The 20630-nt window shown below is 39.2% G+C and overlaps 2 protein-coding genes across 2 annotated transcripts in view; one reads left to right on the top strand and one right to left on the bottom strand.

Annotated features, from left to right (window-relative positions):
• Nucleotides 1-5097, bottom strand: part of LOC118406041 (DNA translocase FtsK 1-like) — a 7466-nt gene extending 2369 nt beyond the window's left edge. The window contains exons 1-6 of the mRNA XM_035805896.1: nt 5055-5097; nt 2098-3096; nt 1863-1978; nt 1657-1715; nt 925-1121; nt 445-616 (exon numbers count right to left, since the gene is read on the bottom strand). Of these exons, the coding sequence (XP_035661789.1) occupies nt 445-616; nt 925-1121; nt 1657-1715; nt 1863-1978; nt 2098-3096; nt 5055-5097 (1586 nt within the window). The remainder of the gene's footprint in view (nt 1-444; nt 617-924; nt 1122-1656; nt 1716-1862; nt 1979-2097; nt 3097-5054) is intronic.
• An 841-nt stretch (nt 5098-5938) lies between these two features.
• Nucleotides 5939-20506, top strand: LOC118405810 (pleckstrin homology domain-containing family A member 8-like). Its single transcript, XM_035805579.1, has 13 exons — nt 5939-6044; nt 7415-7531; nt 8167-8322; nt 8843-8970; nt 9769-9927; nt 11124-11161; nt 11695-11961; nt 14647-14732; nt 15341-15399; nt 16156-16286; nt 17517-17587; nt 18272-18333; nt 18954-20506. Exons 1-13 carry the CDS (start codon nt 5987-5989, stop codon nt 19158-19160), a joined length of 1539 nt encoding a protein of 512 aa, XP_035661472.1. The 5' UTR covers nt 5939-5986; the 3' UTR covers nt 19161-20506.
• Nucleotides 20507-20630: the final 124 nt, after the last annotated feature.

Below are 20630 nucleotides of genomic sequence, written 5' to 3'. Positions count from 1 at the left end.
GCACCAGTCACCCCCTGTCCCAGCAGCATTGCAGTCGCAGAGGAATTTATGTAGTTGCATCAACTGTGTATTGCCTTGGCAATTTGTTTTGAAGTTGGCTTTCCCAGTATAGAAATTTAACGTAACACGGATCGCATGCAGTTATTTCGTTTCTAAAGTGTTGTTTTGTTTCCATGCTTTTTCACTGAACATTATTCAATGGCTATGTCAAGAAACTGGGGAGTAAGGAAGGACGCAAGCTCACATATGTTAAGCATAATACGAAAGTAGCACACAGAGATAGATATTAGAAACGTACATTTTGGTAATTTCATTAAATCTTGGTAAAGTCACATTTATCACAGGGTACGTTCACATTATAGTTTGTGTTTCATCTTTGGCTTCTATGTATGTAGTATAGGCGTCAAGCACTACTGTACGTAATTATATGTTAAAGATTTGTACCGACAGACCGGTCCCGTTCCTTGTATGAACGCACACGTGCCGCCGTTGTGACAGTAGCCGTCGTCACACCTGCATTCCGCCACTAGCGTACCGTACACGTCACGCAACGTACAGGACGCTGCAGTTCCACACGAGAGGCTACAGAGGGCGCTGCCACTCAGACCCTGCAGAGCTGGTAAATGGATACAATGCATTAGCTTGCTCCTACTTCCTCGAGTGAAAATTCTCCTGCTTTATTTGTGCAAGGATATTGAAAAAAGTTTTTAACCTCATTGATTTGTGGTACCGTTCAATGATAGGATCATAAGAACAGCTGCAAGTTTCAGATGTTCAGAATGGGTTATTCCCCCAAAACTGTTATAAAACGTAGCTCTAGAAAAAGACTATAATACAGATATGAAAAGGTCTAACATACAGGCTCAACGATGTATATACAGTTTATAAATAACGGTTATAAAAGAGATAGAGACGCGCACATACCTTCTTGGGACAGTTGCATCCGCCTCAGCGTCCCCACTGTTTCCATGGTAACCCCCAGATTGCTGACGTCATCTCCACTCGTTCCGTTACTCAGCAGAGAACTCACCGTTTCTTGTACACTGCTGGTGATGACGTCATCCGAGGGTGCTTCGTCGGCAGCAAAAATGACTACGTAGTCCACAATAACGCTTCCTGCACTGCAGGGAAAGATGTTGTTACTAATGTAGATTCATTGTACATGACCGAAATCGCAGAGAAAAAGCATCATTTTTCGATACGGCATATAATGGATAGCCTGGGTACCCTCCGTATTCTACCGGGCTCCTTGCACTCCTAGAGTGCAAGGAGCCCGGTAGAATACGAATGGTACCCAGGCTAATAATGGATTCTGCCCATCCAAAAACAGCTTGTGTGATTATGAAGTGATCCGTGACAAGTTTAATCAGATTGGTAAATTATTGGATCATAAAGCGTATTTCTACACAACCAAGCCAAATGTTTTACAAGCTGACATATCGATGAGTGTCTGTCACCTTCCTCAATGCAATACTGACATGCAATACTTCACACCGCAGCTAGGTGTCGCTACTGCAGTGTAAAGAATTCGGTCCCAAACGTGACTAAGTTACTATCACCCCTCATCACGGTTCGTTACTGGTGCGCATGCGGTAATGTGAATTCGAAGTGCAGGGAAGGTAACAGACTTTGTTAACTATTGTAGCAATGGCTTACCTGAATCCAATGATTTTGATCCCCTTAAATCCAGCAAATCCTTCATAGATGGTTGTGAACTATGGGGCAAGTAAAAGAAATCACAAGAGCAGCATTAGAATCCAACAAAAGTAAATAATGGTAACACACACAAGGAAGATTAGTCACATTTGTTTTCGAATGATCTATCTATTGACTTCTTTCCTACATTCTAAAATAAGACTTACTGTGGCGATGAACTGTGTTTCCAAATCCCTGTACTCCGTTGTTTCCGGATCTTCCAAGTTTTCGTTGAAGGTCTTGTTCAGGCTTAGCTGGAATCCCAGCAGTTTCTCTGGCTCGTCTGAAGCATAGAAACAGAGGCAATAGATTATCAACAAACTTCCAGAAAAAGGCCAATGTAAAATACAACTGCAGACAAATAAAGTCTATATATATGTATCCACATACGATTTCACATACCTGGAGTCGAACCCCCTGGTTTGGTGTTCCGCTGATCAGGCACTTTTGTTGTTCCTATGTCCGAGGTTTGGTCTTCAGGATTCACTCCTGATTCTGGTTCTGACGTGCTCTCGGGCTCTGTTTCTGGTTCTGACTCCCCCTCGGGCTCTGCCTCTGGTTCCGACTCCCCCTCGGGCTCTGCCTCTGGTTCCGACTCCCCCTCGGGCTCTGCCTCGGGTTCCGACTCCCCCTCGGGCTCTGCCTCGGGTTCCGACTCCCCCTCGGGCTCTGCCTCTGGTTCCGACTCCCCCTCGGGCTCTGCCTCGGATTCCGTCTCACCCTCAGGCTCTGCCTCTGGTTCTGACGTTACCTCGGGTTCTGCCTCGGGTTCCGATGTTCCCTCGGGTTCTGCTTCTGGTTCCGATGTTCCCTCGGGCTCTGCTTCTGGTTCCGATGTTCCCTCGGGCTCTGCTTCTGGTTCTGACGTTCCCTCTGGTTCTGCTCCTGGTTCTGAAGTTCCCTCGGGCTCTGCTTCTGGTTCTGATGTTCCCTCGGGCTCTGCTTCTGGTTCTGAAGTTCCCTCGGGCTCTGCTTCTGGTTCTGACGTTCCCTCTGGTTCTGCTCCTGGTTCTGATGTTCCCTCGGGCTCTGCTTCAGGTTCCGATGTTCCCTCGGGCTCTGTTTCCGGTTCCGATGTTCCCTCGGGCTCTGCTTCTGACGTTCCCTCGGGCTCTGCTTCTGGTTCCGATATTCCCTCGGGCTCTGCCTCTGGTTCTGTTGTTCCCTCAGGCTCTGCTTCCGGTTCCGATGTTCCCTCGGGCTCTGTTTCCGGTTCCGATGTTCCCTCGGGCTCTGCCTCTGGTTCTGATGTTCCCTCGGGCTCTGCTTCCGGTTCTGATGTTCCCTCGGGCTCTGCCTCCATTTCTGCCTCACCTACCGGCGTTGGTCCCCCGTAAAGCTCTGGTACAGGCCCAGCTTGTACACCATTAGCTGTTGTTGTTTCGCCTCCATTACAGTTTACTGGAAAAAATAAAAGAAACGAATCGTAAGACATTATCAGACAATGCCATTTACTTCCAGATAACCAACCCTTTTGTCAGCTTTTCGGAAGATAGTTAGCCTCCAACTCCTCTGTTAGCAAAACTCCCCTGGTAGATCGCTTTGATAGATAGCGTAGTCAGTCTGGTATAGGCTAGAAGAAAATGGCCAATATAGGTAGTTGTAGTTGTTCCCATGACTGTGATGCTATGTGTCTTCTATATAATGATACACGTTAGCAAGTGAAAAAGATTTAGCTAGCAGTTACTACAAAGGCTGGTACCCAGGCTATACACGTTCTATGTATCAAGTCAGTTACTTGATCGTATTTCCAAACGCTGACATTATAAATTTTATACACATTTTACATGTCTGTAGATATGCTGTTAGCTGGAGGTGCAGATAGAAACCAAAAGACGTCCACATTTTTGCCCTTTAAATTACACATGTTTGCTCATAAGCCCGATTCTGTTTTGTGCCCGTTTTTGTCTGACTCTGTTAACTAGTAAATACTTGGACACACCTTTACTCAAGAACAGGTCAGTTTGTGGTCTTTAAGTAACTACAGGTGTACAGCACCTGCTTCCTTAAGTGTAGCCGCAAAGGTTCTAAAGAAAAGAAGGCATCACCCAAGACACTCGAAGACGACCCACGGATGCTGAAGAGTGGACGGACTTTGTGTGAAGTTTGTTAAGTGGTGACCTACATTGTCTGTTGTTTGGTACTTGTTAACATGAAACGTCCGCCTGTCTTTTAAGCCCTTCTCACTTTACAACGTTTAAAGTTGGAACACCTGAGTCTTTAAACTCACCCACCCAGGTATACGGTACACCTGTACAAAACGACTAGAAAACGATAGCGGAAGCTTTGAAGTTTCTCAATCTTTCTCCCTTTTCATTTTGATAATTTCATAACTAATTACGAACACCCATACCCCCCCCCCCCCACCCACACACACACATCAAGCGCAAGGAATGGCAAGCTAAATGGCTAAGTGTTAAGTATAATCTATGTACCACTATACTAGAACATAATACACTACTTTTATAAAGCATTGCCAAATATCGACCGTGCCGCTAAACCGTACAAATGTCAAGTGGCGATTCGCACCAATTCGCCCGCCTATGGCATACTTTAGAAAGTCCTTTTCAAAATGCAACGTGAATAAATCAAAGTCATTTTTCAACACTTTCTACATGGTGATGCTATTGCTTTATCGTCATTTTGCTCGCTTTTAATTATAACCATAACCAAGTCATGGAATTTCAAACGCTTCTATTTTACTGACGGCCACTTGGCGTGTGAATCATACCCGGAAAGCTTATTAAGTGTTCAGGAATTCCTATTAACAACCTTCGATCGATATGAAAGTGCTGATTTATCGTCTAACCATGTTTTAAAGATTAGTCATTGGATTCTTGGGAGTAGCAACAAGAACTTTTACCGAGTAAATTTTCTAAATGTCGATCTAAATCTTCATTATGAAACAATCGGTTGTTCAACCCTTAGAAGAAATGTAACTTTTGTTTAGTAACATTGATTCGTTAGCGTTTTATTCGTAGAGTTATATTTCTATATATAACCTTTGTTGTTCGCTTTACTAAATAGTATGGCAATAGAGATATCGTGGCTTAGTGAAATGATAGTAACGTGCTTAACCTATTGTTTCATAGTTTTGATCAAGATGGTAATACTCACCCTGCTTTTTATTAAAGATGCTGATACTCTAAGAAAAGTGAACGAAGAAAACTCAGCAGCTATAATAAGTTTGGATACCACGCTAAAATATTATTTGGTTATACATTATCAACTATATGCTAACGTTGTTGCTTATTCTGAGACAAAGAAAAAATCTATGTGTGAGAATAAAAATCTATTGTGGTACGTCACTGCTTAGCAACTATAGAAAGACTTCTGGAAAAAGAAAATCAAAAGCTTACCTTGTGATAATAGAAGGACGACAACGAACACAGAGCGCAACATGTTGGATGTAGATAGCTTATTTCACTCACGTCGCTTATTATAATTAGACTGACAGGTTTGCCTACTCACTGCCAGAAAACTGACGTGAAATGACAACAAGTACACAGGAACCGTGCCGTACCACCATGGGTGGTATGTCCGAGTGGGTGCAGGAGGGTGACGCCCTTTTGTGCTGAGAAAGTTGAAGGGTTCTTGAACATAGCTTCTCATGTTGTCAATCAATAAGTGTGTTTTCCGTTGTATGGCGGGGTTTGAACACAGAAACGTCCGGAAGAGGGACACACTCATACGCTGTGTTGACAAAAAGGGGAAAAATTTGACAAACTCGAATATCATAACCATAAAATGTTTTCCTGTCCAAAGTTTTCAAAAGGACAGCACCAGCACGCAAGGACTCTTTGTACAGTTCTAATAGGGTATGCTAGGTGGCGCTTTTGATCCACGAGACTTGATCTTCAAATGCTTGCTGTTCTTGTAAGGATATCAAAACAGATTTATGAGCATAGATGTACTAGTATATAGCTGATCAGAAGAATGTTTATGGCCATGTCAGGTCTTCCGAGAGTTTTGTAGAAACAGTGAGAAACATCTAACCAGACATCTGTACAATGGATTATTTCTGTGTATCTATGTAATGTTATGTATTAGATCTATCAAGCATTTTTACTATTTGACCATTCTACTATTAAGACCATCGCATTTTTTCTTAACAACAACCAAACACCGTCAGGAAACTATCCCGTCTTGCCGCCCAACATCTGCTTGAATTTGAAGAAAAGTTCTTGCGGCTGCGCAGTTAGCGACTTCAGTTGAAATACGTCACGCCCAAAATCTGACCAATCAGGACTCGCGTAACCCGAAAACGAGGCTGCAAGGAAAATAAAAAAAGATGTCGGATCGACCACAAATGGAAGGAGTTCTTTGGAAATGGACCAACTATTTGAGCGGTAAGAAAGGATATGAAATTTTTAAAGGGTGTCTGGCGGTACTTTAGTGTTTTGTGCGTTGTCAAGATTGATTGCGAGGGTCTCACTTGTCTGAGTTTTTCGGTAGAACGTGTTTTTGGTCGGGTGACCAGGTCATTCAGAATGGACATAACGCAATCAGTGTTTACTTCCGGGTTTTACACGAAATTTCAATCTGGACGTTTTATTCTTCATCAACATCTCATATTCTTGCAGAATATTACTTAACACTTTCCATTTGTTGAGTTGCTTTATTTTATACCAAATATTTTATTGTAGTTCCTTTGCTTTGCGAAATGTTGTTGCACATGTAAGTAGCCGGTATACGTGGCAGGTTTTGACGTGACCGGCTCGGTTTATTTGCTTAGCACGTTTGAAACGTTACCCTGGTGCTTAATGCCTTCGTTCCGGAAAAGCATTACTTTCAAGGAACTATAGGGACTGACAAAGAAACACTTTAAGCGTAGACAAGAACTGGATTTTATCTATTTAGTGAAAATGAGGAAACGTGTGTCATGACGTGACCTTTTGCGTGGTTTATGACCCTGCAGGACGTTGACCCCAAATTTATAGCTGCACTGATTCAGTGATACTGTGAATTCATTTATCTTCGTCGTAACTTCATATTAGCAGTAGAGAGTTTTAATTTCGCGGTTGATACACAGTGCATGTCAATTCAATTACAGATATTCATGGGTCTTGATTTTATGATGAATTATATGGCAAAAATAAACTCACCGTGAACATTTTATTATTTACATTTTATTTAATGAGAAATACCATCTGCATATGCAGGTTCATTCAATGTAGAGTACACAAGCCTTGTAAGTTGTACAGAAAACAGGCCTTAGGGGCATGTTTGGGCATGACGCACCCGCCATGACACACTAGTTGGGGGTAGGAGGAACCCCCTTACATCTTGGTCGGAAGTCCTCCTAGGAGATGGATACTCCGAACAACAAAGCTGCATCTGCTGGAGCCGTCGTACACGTTGCATACAGTTCTGTACTTACTTACATACTTACGTACGTTGCATACAGTGAGGCTTAGTGTGCATAAAAAGTCATGTATAGGTCAGGCAAACAGATAAATGCCTGTCTGCCTGCTCATCTGTCGAATCGACAGGAGAATAAAAAAAAAAGAAGACTCCAACTAATTGCATTACAGCCAATAGCATAATTTGGGGAATTGCATAGAAATCTGAAAACCCAATCATTTCCCATTCACCCCATTATAAATAGATACTAGTGTTGAGGGTTGATATGCAGTTGGCACCACAAAGGAACAACAATGATTTCGTGCCCAATCCTTGACAGTGACTTACTACTATATTACACCTTTCTGTCTGACAGGCTGGCAGCCCCGCTGGTTTGTGCTAGACAATGGAGTTCTGGCGTACTACAAGTCACAGGAGGAAGTGCACCAGGGGAGCAAGGGAGCTCTGAAGATGTCTGTCTGTGAAATTGCAGGTGAGAGAAGGTTTTACTTTAAGTAGGCTAACCAGACTCAATCTTCTTGTAGGCTAACCACGGTCCACGGTAGCCTGAGTACCATCCTCTGTAGTGACCGCTGGCTCACTACATACTTTTGCTTGCTAACTACGGAGGATGGTACTCAGGCTAGGTCCACGGATAGCCAGCAAAATGATTGAGCTAGTGGCTCTAGGGAAGATGTAGCGAATACAAGACCAGATGTGGGACCCTTTGGCATGGACCAGGTTTATAGTGGCACACTTTAGCCCCAACACAACATCTTATAAGTTCATTTGATGTGCCAAGCAGCCTGAATTTTTTTTTTCCGTTCCCTGGATTTTGAATCTGTCAAGTGCAGAAGGGCATGCTCTCCCAGGAAAATTTTAAAATCTAGACCCTCTGAAATGATGTTACCTGCATTTTGAGGGCAAATTTTGCTTGTAGACTGACTCTGCTTGTTCAATGGTATTGTTTTAATATCATTACATGCTGATTTTTGTCCATCTTGGAGGACAGAATGGGCAAAATTTTTGTCCATCCCTAGTAGCAAAATTCTGTCAGAAAACAGAAGGACAGATGCTGGCTAGAACACTGGTGCCAAGTATTTCTCTATGTCCTCTCTATCTCTCCAGTCCACCCGACAGACCAGACCAGGTTTGACCTGATCATCCCACACGAGCAGCACTTCTATGTGAAGGCGGCCACGCCTGCTGAGCGCCAGACCTGGGTCGTCGCACTGGGGACCGCCAAGGCCTGTCTGGCTGACAGCAGGAACAGGAAGGAACAAGGTACATCTTACTCTCGCTCACTTACTCAATCCTCTTCTGTACCCAGTGGTGCGTAAAGCTTTAGGAAGTTCTTCCATCGTTACTCTCACCTTGTAATGATTAACAGTCAGTAAGTAATACTAATACACACTCTGTGGTAATACACACTCACAGATAATACACACTAACTGACTAAGTGATAATACACATTCAGTAATAATACACACTCAGCTATAATATACTTTAGCTATGATATTTTTTTGTACGCTCAGTGATAGTACACTCTCAGTAATAATACACATTCTAATCAGTGATGATACACATTCAGCAATAATACACACTCAGCGATAATGAATGAAAACCTTTATTGTACAGTTTTGCCCAACCAAGCTAGGTACAGGTCACAGCAAGTCAAGATACATTACATATGTCATATAATACACACTCAGCGATGATACACACTCAGTGATAATACACACTCAGCAATAATACACACTTTACACACCAACTGATTGAAATTTCTTGCTCTTGTTTTCTCCAGGGTTGGAGGAATCCAAGGAGACCCTTAAGGGGAAGATGTCAGAATTAAGACTGTACTGTGACTTACTACTGCAGCAGGTCTCCAACATTAAAACTGCTGCAACTGATCCTGATCAAGTGGACCAAGAGGTCAGGAAAAACTCTTAGACTAATGACTGCCCTGCTTGTAGCCTAACCATCTGCGTGGATAGTTTGCTCCTACATTTATTATACACTAGGGGGTGGGTACCGGTACGGTGTACCTGTACAAACTGTTTTTTTCTTATTGGACCAGTCCAGAAAAGACGGACCAGAAAAATTTGGTGCACCGGATGTTGGACCTATTGGAAAATGAACACAAACTGATTATATGATCACTGACAGGCATTTACAATTACCGCTTGAGGTCCATAGTACAAAGGCACTTGTAAGATTTTAATTGCCAGTGGGAGTGGAATACTCCACAAAACAGATCTCTTTGTAGCGAAAGGATCATTGTTTTGAGTATCGTTCATTCACAAGTTCTCACATACCATACTAGTATCACGTTCAGGTCCGAACCTGGACCTAATCCTCTGGACATGAACTGGACCTGAATTTTCTGTACTGGTACCTACCCCTAGAGTATACACTATATACAGTTGCTTCTCTGCTATTCCACCTGTGAACTTGGGCATCTCTAATGCCTGGAATATTCAATTCTTGTCCAAATTTTGGATGAGGGCACTGGGTTGTAATTTGCTGCTGTGTTCACTTCTGCTACCCAAGAAACTTGTGCACCCACAGAAAAAAATTGGGTGCACAGCTCCAATTTTGGATGCACCAAGGTGCACAAACACCCAGTATTCTGTGCCATGTGATAGGCAATATTCTTGAAAGTTGCCAAGAACCAGTGAATTTTGTTGTGTATGAAATGTCTTGATAAATAACCACGTTTTTTTCCCACAGATGCTGCATGAGTCGTCTTCGCTGCTGTCGGCAACATGCGACACGTTTATCCGGACGATGAACGAGTGTATGAAGCTGGCAGACAACAGCTTCACCCCACAGATCCCAAACACTTCCATGAACTCTGCTCTACCACCCACCCCCACCAGACATGCAAAAGTAAGTTCATGTCTAGGGTTGTAGCCAATTTTGCCCATTCTGTCCTCTGTGACACACAAACATCCATATGATAAGACATAAAAACAAACACTCCCTTGTGTAATTTTTCACCTAAACAGATGCTGTTGAACAGCTTAGTCTACCAGCAAAATTTACACCTCAAAATGCAAGAAATAGCATTTCAGAGTCTGGATTTCAAAAATTTTGGGGGAGCATGCCCCCAGAACCCCCTAGGAACATTGCGCCATGGGCGCTTGATAGGATTCAAAATCAAGGGGACGGAAAATAATTTCAGGCTGGCTACAACCCTGTTAATGATATTATATAAAGTTTTTTTATTTAGCTAAACAAAAGAGAGTGCTTTAAATGCAGGAACTTTTGTGGTGGTTTAATGTTTATGAGAAAGTATGACGGAAGTCAGCTATGCTGGCAAAAGTAAGTTGAAGCCATTATATCTATCTAACATAACAATAGAGAGGTACTGTAAATGCAGAAACTTTTGCAGTGGTTTTATCTTTGCAGTTTTTGCAGTGGCTGCTTCACTGCAAACTCAAGACCATGGGCAGGATTTCAAAATGCCAGTGGTAGTCAGATACTCAGCCAAATACATACTGGTTCCTACATTTAGTTTGTGGAATATTGGACCATTATTTTGAGTATCGCTCATTCACAAGTTTTCATAAAAATAAAGTTCAGGTCTGGACTGGGACCTGATTCTCTAGATACCTGTACATGAAATTACTGTACAGGTACCCTTCTGAATTACTAGTATAGTTTCATCAAGAACCTTAAATCAATGGATTAAAAGATTCTTTGTATACAACCTAGCACCAGACGTTTTGGTGACAGTGTGTAATAGATTGTGCAATAGACTAGAGAATGGGGCTGAAGTTACTGACCGAGAGGACAACAGATGCACTTGTTAAATTAAGGTCTCAGTATGGATCAGAAAATTAGTTGCAGTCATTAACTGTGATGAGGGAGGATATAAACTGAGTTAGGTTTGGAACTGCACTCTTCACAGTGCAGCAGTGACACCTAGCTGCAGTGTAAAGTACTGCCCTGAGGAAGGTGACAGATGGTCACTGAAACATTATACTAGGTAAAAGCACTTGTTGGTGTACAAAGCATTATTATTTTGCCATCCAATGTAGTTACTGTAGTAAAATTACTTATTTTACCACTTTCTTTTGCAGAGACCATACAACAGATCAACTTCTGTATCAGAACATAGGTAAGCTTATACTTTTTTTGTTACAAATATGATGCACTTTATGAAGTACTGCTTAGGATCACTTGCAAATGGCGACAATATCTGTTTCTTTGCTGGTGATAATACCAGGGGATAGTATTTGTATAATATGATAATCTTTTTTTTGTGTTTCACTTTCAGTCTCAAAATCATGCAAATTGACAGAGTCTGATAGAAGTTGAATTGACTCTGTAAGGTCAAAATTTTTGCTAGGTATTGTGTTTGATAATGTGTGTGTGTATGTGTGTGCGTGTGTGTGTGTGTGTGTGTGTGTGTGTATGTGATGAATGTAATATGTAGAATAGGGTTTCACTGACATGTGGTTACAGTCTGTACTTTTCTTCTAGAGAAAGATCAAAGTGGAACTTGGAACTTGATAATTATAATTATATCAAAATTCAAAGAATTATATGGAAAAATGAGAGAAGTGTTTTTCACTACAGAATATTACAAATTTTCCACCAATGAAACTGAATGTAATAGTTTTGCAAACCATTCTTCAAATCTCTTTGCAGACATTCCCCTACACCTGTGTCCATTCCTAAGGGCCCCACTACAACCTACAAAAACCTCGAAGACTTTGCCTCCACCAGAAGAGCGCCGCCGGACAACGAAAGACTCTCCGCCAGTGCGCCGACCTCGCCCATGGTTACGGATGTCCCTAGCAACCTGCCACGCCCATCTACCATAGAAACCACCAGTCCTGCCAGCAATGTGGAAAAAGATGATGACGATGATGAAGAGAGAAAAATCAAGACTTTCTTTACAGCAGTAGATCATAGGTAGTGTAGAAACCTTTCTCTCTTCTTTAGATAATAGTTTAAGGTTGGGGATTGCTTGCATTAATACAAAATGAATTAAACAACTCAATGGCTTTCTAACAGGCATTTTTGATACATTCCAACTTGACCAAGAAGACCAGTCAGGGGACCAATAAAATCTGGTCTATGTGGACAGGTGGTCACTATAGACAGGATTCTTAATGGTTGTCTCAATGGGAAGAATTATAGAAGGGACTACCAAAACAATGGTCATATTGGCCAATTTTGGTCCAACATCCAGTTCACTGATTTTTTCAGGTCCAGGACGGTATTGGTACACTGTACTGGTACCCGCCCCAATATGTGTCTGAAATGTCTTATTCTGTTACAGTCCTAATCCTGAATTGTGTAGTTTATTTTGTAATAATGTCTTTCTTTTCTTTGGTCAAATCGGTGGTGGTGGATGTGGCATGAAAGCAACTGATGTTATTTTGCTTCTTTCATACAGTATTATTACACATTCAACATTTTCGTATTACATAACCCTGGGACAATTACTAGTTTGCTACCTTCCAGAATTTGGTAGTCTGTATTCTACCTGCCACAGGGTAATAATAGGCCCTTCTTGCCAGAATATATGGGTGCATGTAGCATGATAAGGAAAATAACAGGAAATTGTTTAGATCTACAGAGTACAACATTTTGTAGTTGTTGTACTTGTAGTTCCATCTCTGAAAAAATTCAAATTACCTGTCCAGTATTCTATACTTAGTCTAGTACCATAATGTACTATCTGAACACACCACCCCACAAAAAATGTAACAATCTTATTCTTTTTATGTGATGTTTATGTTTACACGAAATTATGGGGATGAAGTAATATTTACTTCTAAGGGATGCCCTATGTTAGGGAAACTAGGGTTAGCTTAGGGCTTACTGTACAGAAAGACAGAAAGGGGGGGATCCACACGATCATCTAGTACATGTAACATGATTACAGGTACATAAATGCAGCATCTAGTATTGTACATACACACTAAAGTTTCCAAAATATGACAGTGGATTTCTTGTATTGATTGATTAATTGATAGGGAATAGGTAGTATTTATAGAAAGCTAGTTTGAGTACCTAAAGTATATCCAAATGGGTGAGTCCAATTTTTGTCTTGGAAATTACAGTTCAAATATTTCAAGAATATATCCAGATGGGCATGAAGCCCAGCCAAATACTAAATAGAGTGAAGGTTTATGCCTGTCTATGAAGTTGGCTTTGTCCGTTGCCATATGTGTTTCAATCCTACCGGCACTACATTATACAAAGGAATATAGATTGTATGACAGCCTTTGATTTTTTGTATCAGTATTTGCCAGAATTGCTACATGGTATTATGTTGTCAGATATAATGATAGTCTGCCCCTATTGTTTATCATTGTTCACAGCAACTGTAAAGCATTTTTTCTATTTTCTAATGATGCAAACCAGAAAGCATAAAGTGCCATACCAATATTTCATAAAAGTGTGATTATCAATGAATTCTATTCAAATAATTTGGATCTAAATGCTTTTTGAGTGGATGATATAAATTTATTTTGTTGTATAGTGTGATTTCAGCATGATTCAAATAAGTAATAAAAATTATTTGTGCCAATTGAATTTTGCTTGCTCATTTTTAGTTTGATGAAGACAATTTCTGGCATTTTCTCCTTTTTGAACTCCTTTGGTTCTGATCATGATGATCTTTTTTAACTATATCATGATCAGTATTTTGTCCTTTTTTAAATCCTCTAAATAACTAGATAATAGCCAGCTTTTTACCTTAAGTTAATGCAAACTAAACTGCTTGTCTTTCTAACATGGCTTATACTAAAGGCTGTCTTCATTGATTTTATCGCAATCTGTTTTCTAAATTCTGTCTTCTCTATCCAAGTTCAGCTTGTGTTGTTTAAAAAGCATTTCCTTCATTTAGGTTTTTGTACTATAAAGAATCGCTACTTACAGTTACTGTATCTAACTGTCCGCCTGAATTTCATGATACAAATAGGCATGTAGTTCTGATTCATATCTGTTAAACACTACCAGTAAGTTATTATTATATAGCACAGGACACCAGGTGCATGCAGTTGTATTATTTAGGTCACATTGACTTAATTTTATGGATGACATCTACTGGAGACCCAAAACTAATGAGCTGCTAGAACCACACTCAGGACTAAACATCCAGTCCCTTCTTTTCCAAGCTTGTTTTGTCTTATGTTCATCTCCAGTAAGACTGTAAGAAACAATCGTAGCCATTTCAATCATGCTTTTATTGGCATTCTTGTTTAAAGAATGAACAAGGGTGCTGTGGCCCCATGCAGATTATACAGATTATCTAGTATAAAATTGGATGATGCAAGAGCGAATTGCAGTTGATAAGCAGTTATGAAGGCTACATGCAAGTTCAGGTTGCTTCTTGACAAGTGGAATCCAAATATTCTACATACACAGGATATTGGAGTTTTCTTTTACAGTCAACCAGATAGTATGTCTTTTACCTGACATACATTTTGATCAAATCAAGTAAGACATACGTTTATAACATACACTTGATTTTACAAGCAAAGAAATTTCAAGTGATTAGTCAAAGGGAAAAAGAAGCAGTTGAGTCAAATCACAGCAAGTATTATGTGACACTGTTAAAAGTTTTGCTTCTGTCTGTTATCTCAGTTTTACAGATGTCCGACTGACAGTCAATGGTGACATCCCCACCGGACCATTCCTAGATGCCTGCAACGACATGCTACCTTTCTTTGGTTGGTACTAATGCTCTGTATATTGCTTATACATTAGCTATGATTTTATGATTAATCATTTCTGATTGTAATCTTGGAATATATGTGATTGACTGTTTTTTCGTTTGAGGTTATATGATCGGTGGTGGTTTTACCTGAACAATAGGCAATTTATTTGCAGTGATATTCCAAACAGTTTTGAATTGTTTGCTTCCTGGATATAACTTTAACATTTTAAGTCATACCCGAGCCACAACAATGGTCGATATCACTGTTCTAGACAGGGTGGTATTTTGGTTTATTACAGGTTGGTGACTATGGGCTACCGTAGAATCATTAAAATGCACCATGTATTACTGAATACTGGATTCAGAATCTTGAATTTGCTGTTGTTGTAATTTTTTTTTTCTTACCTTTTTAGTGAGTGTGTGTGTGTGTGTGTTATGTTTTAAGACACTAACTTTCTTAACTTTTGGCACATTTTGCAATGAAATGTATGTTTTCCTGGGTCAGGCAAGAACCTCAGTCATAAGGAATAAACCATGTTGTTTATGTATTTGAAAGGTACTACATGTATATCAATACTAACAGTTACTGTATTTTCCAATGTGTGATTGATAATGTTTCAGACCATGTAGGAGGACCAGCCATGGCACCTGTCAAGATGGACGTACAAGGAAACATCAGGGTGAGGTTTATAAGGGTTGGAAAATACCGTTTTCTGTTACCTTAACAAGTAAACGTTATTTTTACATATTCATTGCGTAGATTTACATGCAGTAACTGTAGAAGTTGATTATAGACGATGAATCTTGGCAGAATTCAGTTTTTACTCAATTTGATTCATGTATTATTGAATAATGAATAAACCAATTACTTCCAGGACCTGGAAAACTATGATTTGAATAATTATGTTTTTCTCTAAATTCTGTATGTTCTTCAGTAGCAAAACTATACCAATACTTGCAACTTTTAGTAAGTATGGCAGAGTTTTATCAGGGTACCATCAGCTTGTGCACAATATGTTACTCATTGTAATGATGCATATGTCTATTTCATTAGGAATGAACTATACAATCCAGCGTACAAAATAATTTTATGAGCCAGGTTGCACAGTGCGCAACCTGGGGCAAAAACTAGGTTGCACAACTGAATTTTAAGTCACACCATCTACAATTCACTAATTTCTGAAACCTTTTTACTAATGATCATATTTGGCAATTACTGACAAGTTTGGCTGATATGAAACGGAGCTGCCTCGGTCCATTTATTTCTTCCAAGTAAATTGACAACAAAATCGAGTTCTGAGGCTCAAAATCTAAGTTGCACCCTGTGCAACCTGAGTTTAGAAGTAAGTTGCACCAAGCAAAAAGTGGTTGCAATGTGCAAGTGTGCAAGTGGGTATTTTGCACGCTGCAATCTTTTTTTTTTATCCCACCTACAGAAACTAACACAGAAGTACTCCACCAACCCAGTAGTGTACTGCACATTACAGGACATTGTGAAACAGGAGATGGCTTCTAACTCCACTCAGGTCAAGAACTCTGCCACTGATGCTATCATGTGGTTAAAAAGGTACAATACTCTTTTAATAAATGAATGAATGAATGACCTTTATTGTACATTTGTGCTCAAACAAGCTAAGTACAGGTCGTAGCGCTAGTGATAAGGTACAATTTTGACAAAAAAGGTATCTTATTATCTCTACATATGCTAATACATTCAAGTATGTACAAGTTCAACTTCTTCTCGCTTCTTAAAACAGTTATAAACATAAGGACAAATGGAATCAATAATATATGGTTTATCTAATTGCATGAGAAATATGAATTTTTCCGTGGTATTCAAGTATCGGACATTTGGGAACATATGTTGTATATTTTCAAAAAGGACGTTTCTTTCGTTGTTGTATAAGGTACAGTCAACAATCAAGTGACACTCATCCTCTATCTTATTCAAGTTACAGTATGGGCAGATTCTTTCTTCCAGAGGAATGTGGTTATGTCGGCCTTTTTCAATGCGGAGTCTATGTGAACTAATGCGGAGCTTTGTGATGGCTGTTCTGTGCCGAAAATTTAATAGGCTAACGACACATTTCCAAACCAGGGCCTGACCAGGCTGTGTGTGGAAACAAAAAAATAGAAATTATGTAAAAATACACACAGATAATGCCCACAACTGCATTCTCTTTATTTTTTATGTAGTTTGGTGTCTTTTATTTCATACTTTTCGTTCCTGAAAGCCAGGCCTTGGTTTGGAAATGTGATATACATACTCTTTGATTTGGACTTATGATACTCAGGGGTGTCTAAGCATTAGTAATTAGAAAATGCTTTTTTTTATCTAATTAAAAAAATTTAATTCTTAATAACTACAGATCGTTAGTAGATATCAGTTTGCGCAACACTACGTTTGTAGCTTTCATCATTATGCAACAAAAAACGAAGTTTCATTACAGTGGTATGTACCAAAGTGCTGTATTTTGTCATAGAAAAAAATAATATCAGAGCCAATAAAAATGATGACGTCATCAATTTGGCCCCCAAAAAATCAGATTTAGAATTCTTTAATGCCCATCTATCAACATTCGTTACGGCTCTATTCTTTCTTAATTCATTAATAAGAAAACAGTGGAAGGTCAAAATGCCAATTTAGCCAACCGAGATACCTTAAGACAGCCTCTTGTTTTACTGTAGTAATTGTAACAGTTTGAAATGCAAACTCACATACATGGTACCTGATATAGTTTCAATCAAAAGGATTTCCTGTTGCTGATTTACAACCGCATCATTCTTGTTTCTTCAGGGGTCTACAGTTTACGAGAGAAGTATTTATAGAGATTGTACAGGGAGAGAGGGACCTAACAGTAGCTGTAGGTAAGTAAACTCAAGAAGTGATATTTTAAAGGTTCATGATGACTAAGTTTTCATTACCTCTTTGAAATGCAGGTATTGTTGTAGTGGCTGACACTGTGTGTTTGAGATGCCTGTCCAAAATATAACTACATACAGGGATCGAAATCCTTTTTTTTTGCTACATGCAAAATTGCAAGTTGGCAAAATTTTTACGTGCAATTTGAAAAATTTACATGCAAAATACAACTAGTCTATACTGCAATGTTCTAGCCAGCATCCATCATTCCGTCCTTTGGCGGAATTTTGCTGCTAAAGACTCAAAATCTTGCCCGTCACTTTTGGCAGACAGAAATCGGTGCATGAATATATAGACAGAACTTGAAATTTTGGAAAGATATCCACACAATCAGCATGGAAGTTTGCAGAAAGCCAAATTTGATTATTTCTAACACCTACTGACGACCGGTGACGATCCCCGTCAGATAAACAAAGGCACTGTGGCATAAGTATTTTTACTATAGGCCAAGTCTTTTCAACATGCAAGATTGCAAGTTCAGAATATTTTTATGTGCAAATCTCAAAAATTACATGCAAATTGCAAGTTAAGTATGTGTATTTCAAACCCTGACATATCATGTAACTAATATAGTAACTACATAGTAACTACATTATAAGTAACTAATAGTTTGAATGTTGTTTTTACAGGTAATGCATATGAGAAGACGTTGAAGAAATACCATGGTTTTGTAGTTCGAGGTGTGGTTGCTGTGAGTATGATATTATATGAACTTGTTCTCTGTTACACCCCAGAAATCTGCTAGGTCCTCCATGTGATAATTTGCCCCAGCTGCTCTAAAGGGCATTGAATTTCCATCCTCTCCATAAGGGAGTGTTATTTTCCAATAGATTGATATCAATGAATACTAGTATTAGATAATCAGAAGACCTTTTGTTGCCTATTGTGGTGAATGACACAAAGTGTGTTTTGTAAGATAAGTAATTAAATTTCAATTTATCTGTTTCAAGATTGGTGGAGAAGGGCTGCAAAGTCTTGCATTGGGAGTGCATACTATAAATGCATTTAAGTTCGCGGAGATTTAATTTTGAGATAGCGGGAAAAAGGACTTTTTGTGGAGGTTTTAAGTTAGTGGTAGCACCATACACTGTTGTCTCTTACTGCCATGATTAAACAATGTTCGCGGTTGTTTTAAGTTCACGGTGAAGTGGCCACCGCGAACTTTCTGCATTTACAGTATTTCTATCCGGGTGCATACTAAATTCAAGAAAAAACAGAATTTTAGGCCTTTCCAATGCACCTGTAACCTCAAAATGGCCCTTTGAGTGAAAGAAGAAAAATGACAACTTCTGCTCATTTTCTCTTGAACAGCTTGCCATGAAAGCAGTTCCATTCTACGAAGACTTTCGAACAAAGATGACATCAGCGGCGGGAGACGAGTACAAGGGCACGCCGCTGGCGGAAAAGGCGCTCATGCAGGATGCAGAAACCTACGCCGACGCACTCGGAGCGCTCACAACAATTCTACACGAGTTTTATGTGACTAATAATCTAGACTCACAGGAAGTAGTAGGATAGTACAGAGATTGGGAGATAAGTTGTTTTTTTTTGGGGGGGGGGCAGTCTTTTGCCTTTTGGGCAGAGGCAATTTTGTTGTTGTTGTTGTTCTTGTTACATATAGTGCAAGTTCACCTTTATCTGTGGGGTAACCTATATCCGTTATACTAAGAAGAGTTTTTAGGGTTTCACAGTGACGGTGGTTTCAAATTAGAGTATTTTCTAACTATTGTAGTTTGAAAGCACCGTTCATCTGCTTGATATCCCTAAATACCCTATTTGTGAGTACAATGGATATAGGTAACCCTACAGATAAAGGTAAACTAGCGTTACAGTCAAACCTGTCTATAGCCTACATGAAGAAATATTCATCTTTAATATTGAATTATTGTCAATTTTTTTTTGTTGTGCCTTTGGGGCCAAGGCATTTTAGTATTATTGTTTGAAGACTTGTTAGATATACTGTCGTAAAAAATATGACCACTGAAGATGATTAAACATGAAGAAAATATTGAAGAGTCTGACATGTATATTTTGTGAATTTTTTGTCATTGAATGATCAATGTCTATTTGTTTGCTATGTCTTTGAGGCAGATGGATTTTTGTTAGTGTTTTTGTTGGTAGATTTACAGTCAAACCTGTCAAAAGCGACAAACATGAAGAAAATAATCACAGCAGAGAGTTTTTTGCTATTGACAAGATTCTGACTGTTTAGTTCAATGGGAATAATTATCTAAAGTGCCACTAGATACATGTAGTGACCAATTATTCTCACTAGTAACGGTACTTTGACTTTAAATTGTATCTTTAAATTGGAAATGATGGTGGTGGAAATATGTGTTTTGAATTGCATTTGCCTGAAGATACATGCATATGTATACAAAATGTACTTCTTACAGTGTGTTTTTCAATTGTTCCAACAATGGATACAACAATGCAGTTCACGTGAAAAGCTAAATCACATATTAGCAGAAAGATACTGTAACAGTTATTTATTCCATGACATATATTTTCTTTGATCCACTCTCTATCCCCTTATTAGTCTGCTTTAAGAAATAATTTTTCTTGATTTTAAAAGGCATAACGGATAGTATGCGTGAAGGAATTATAGTCACAAGGCATAATTTATTTGTAAGTTTTGTGAATATATTGTGATACTATGTTATACAAAATATACATAATATATGTGCCTATGGAATTTCTTACATTTCAAACAAGTACATATTAAATTATGAGACATCAAACAAAATAAAATTGCACAGCATTTTGGTACTTTTTAGTTGTTTTAAGAAATTCTGAAGAAGGTAGGTGAAGAAAAATGCAAGAAAAAATGTGGGGAAAGTACAGAACATACAGTTCAATCTGTCTGAAAAATTGTGAGTAAAAATATGTATCTTGATATTATTAATAACATTTCTAATTGGAATTCCAAGGGTCTGTGATGAAGATATACTTACGTTAAACACAAACAAACGGAACTCACTTCAAATT

Source organism: Branchiostoma floridae, chromosome 18 (assembly GCF_000003815.2).
Source record: "Branchiostoma floridae strain S238N-H82 chromosome 18, Bfl_VNyyK, whole genome shotgun sequence".
NCBI lineage: Eukaryota > Metazoa > Chordata > Leptocardii > Amphioxiformes > Branchiostomatidae > Branchiostoma > Branchiostoma floridae.
This window is presented reverse-complemented; position numbering and strand designations above follow the sequence as displayed.

Coding starts and splice junctions, on each gene's coding strand:
- LOC118405810 (XM_035805579.1), top strand. CDS start 5,987: ATGTCGGATCGACCACAAATGGAAGGAGTTCTTTGGAAATGGACCAAC. Junction 8,323..8,842: donor CAGGAACAGGAAGGAACAAG/GTACATCTTACT, acceptor TGTTTTCTCCAG/GGTTGGAGGAATCCAAGGAG. Junction 8,971..9,768: donor CTGATCAAGTGGACCAAGAG/GTCAGGAAAAAC, acceptor TTTTTCCCACAG/ATGCTGCATGAGTCGTCTTC.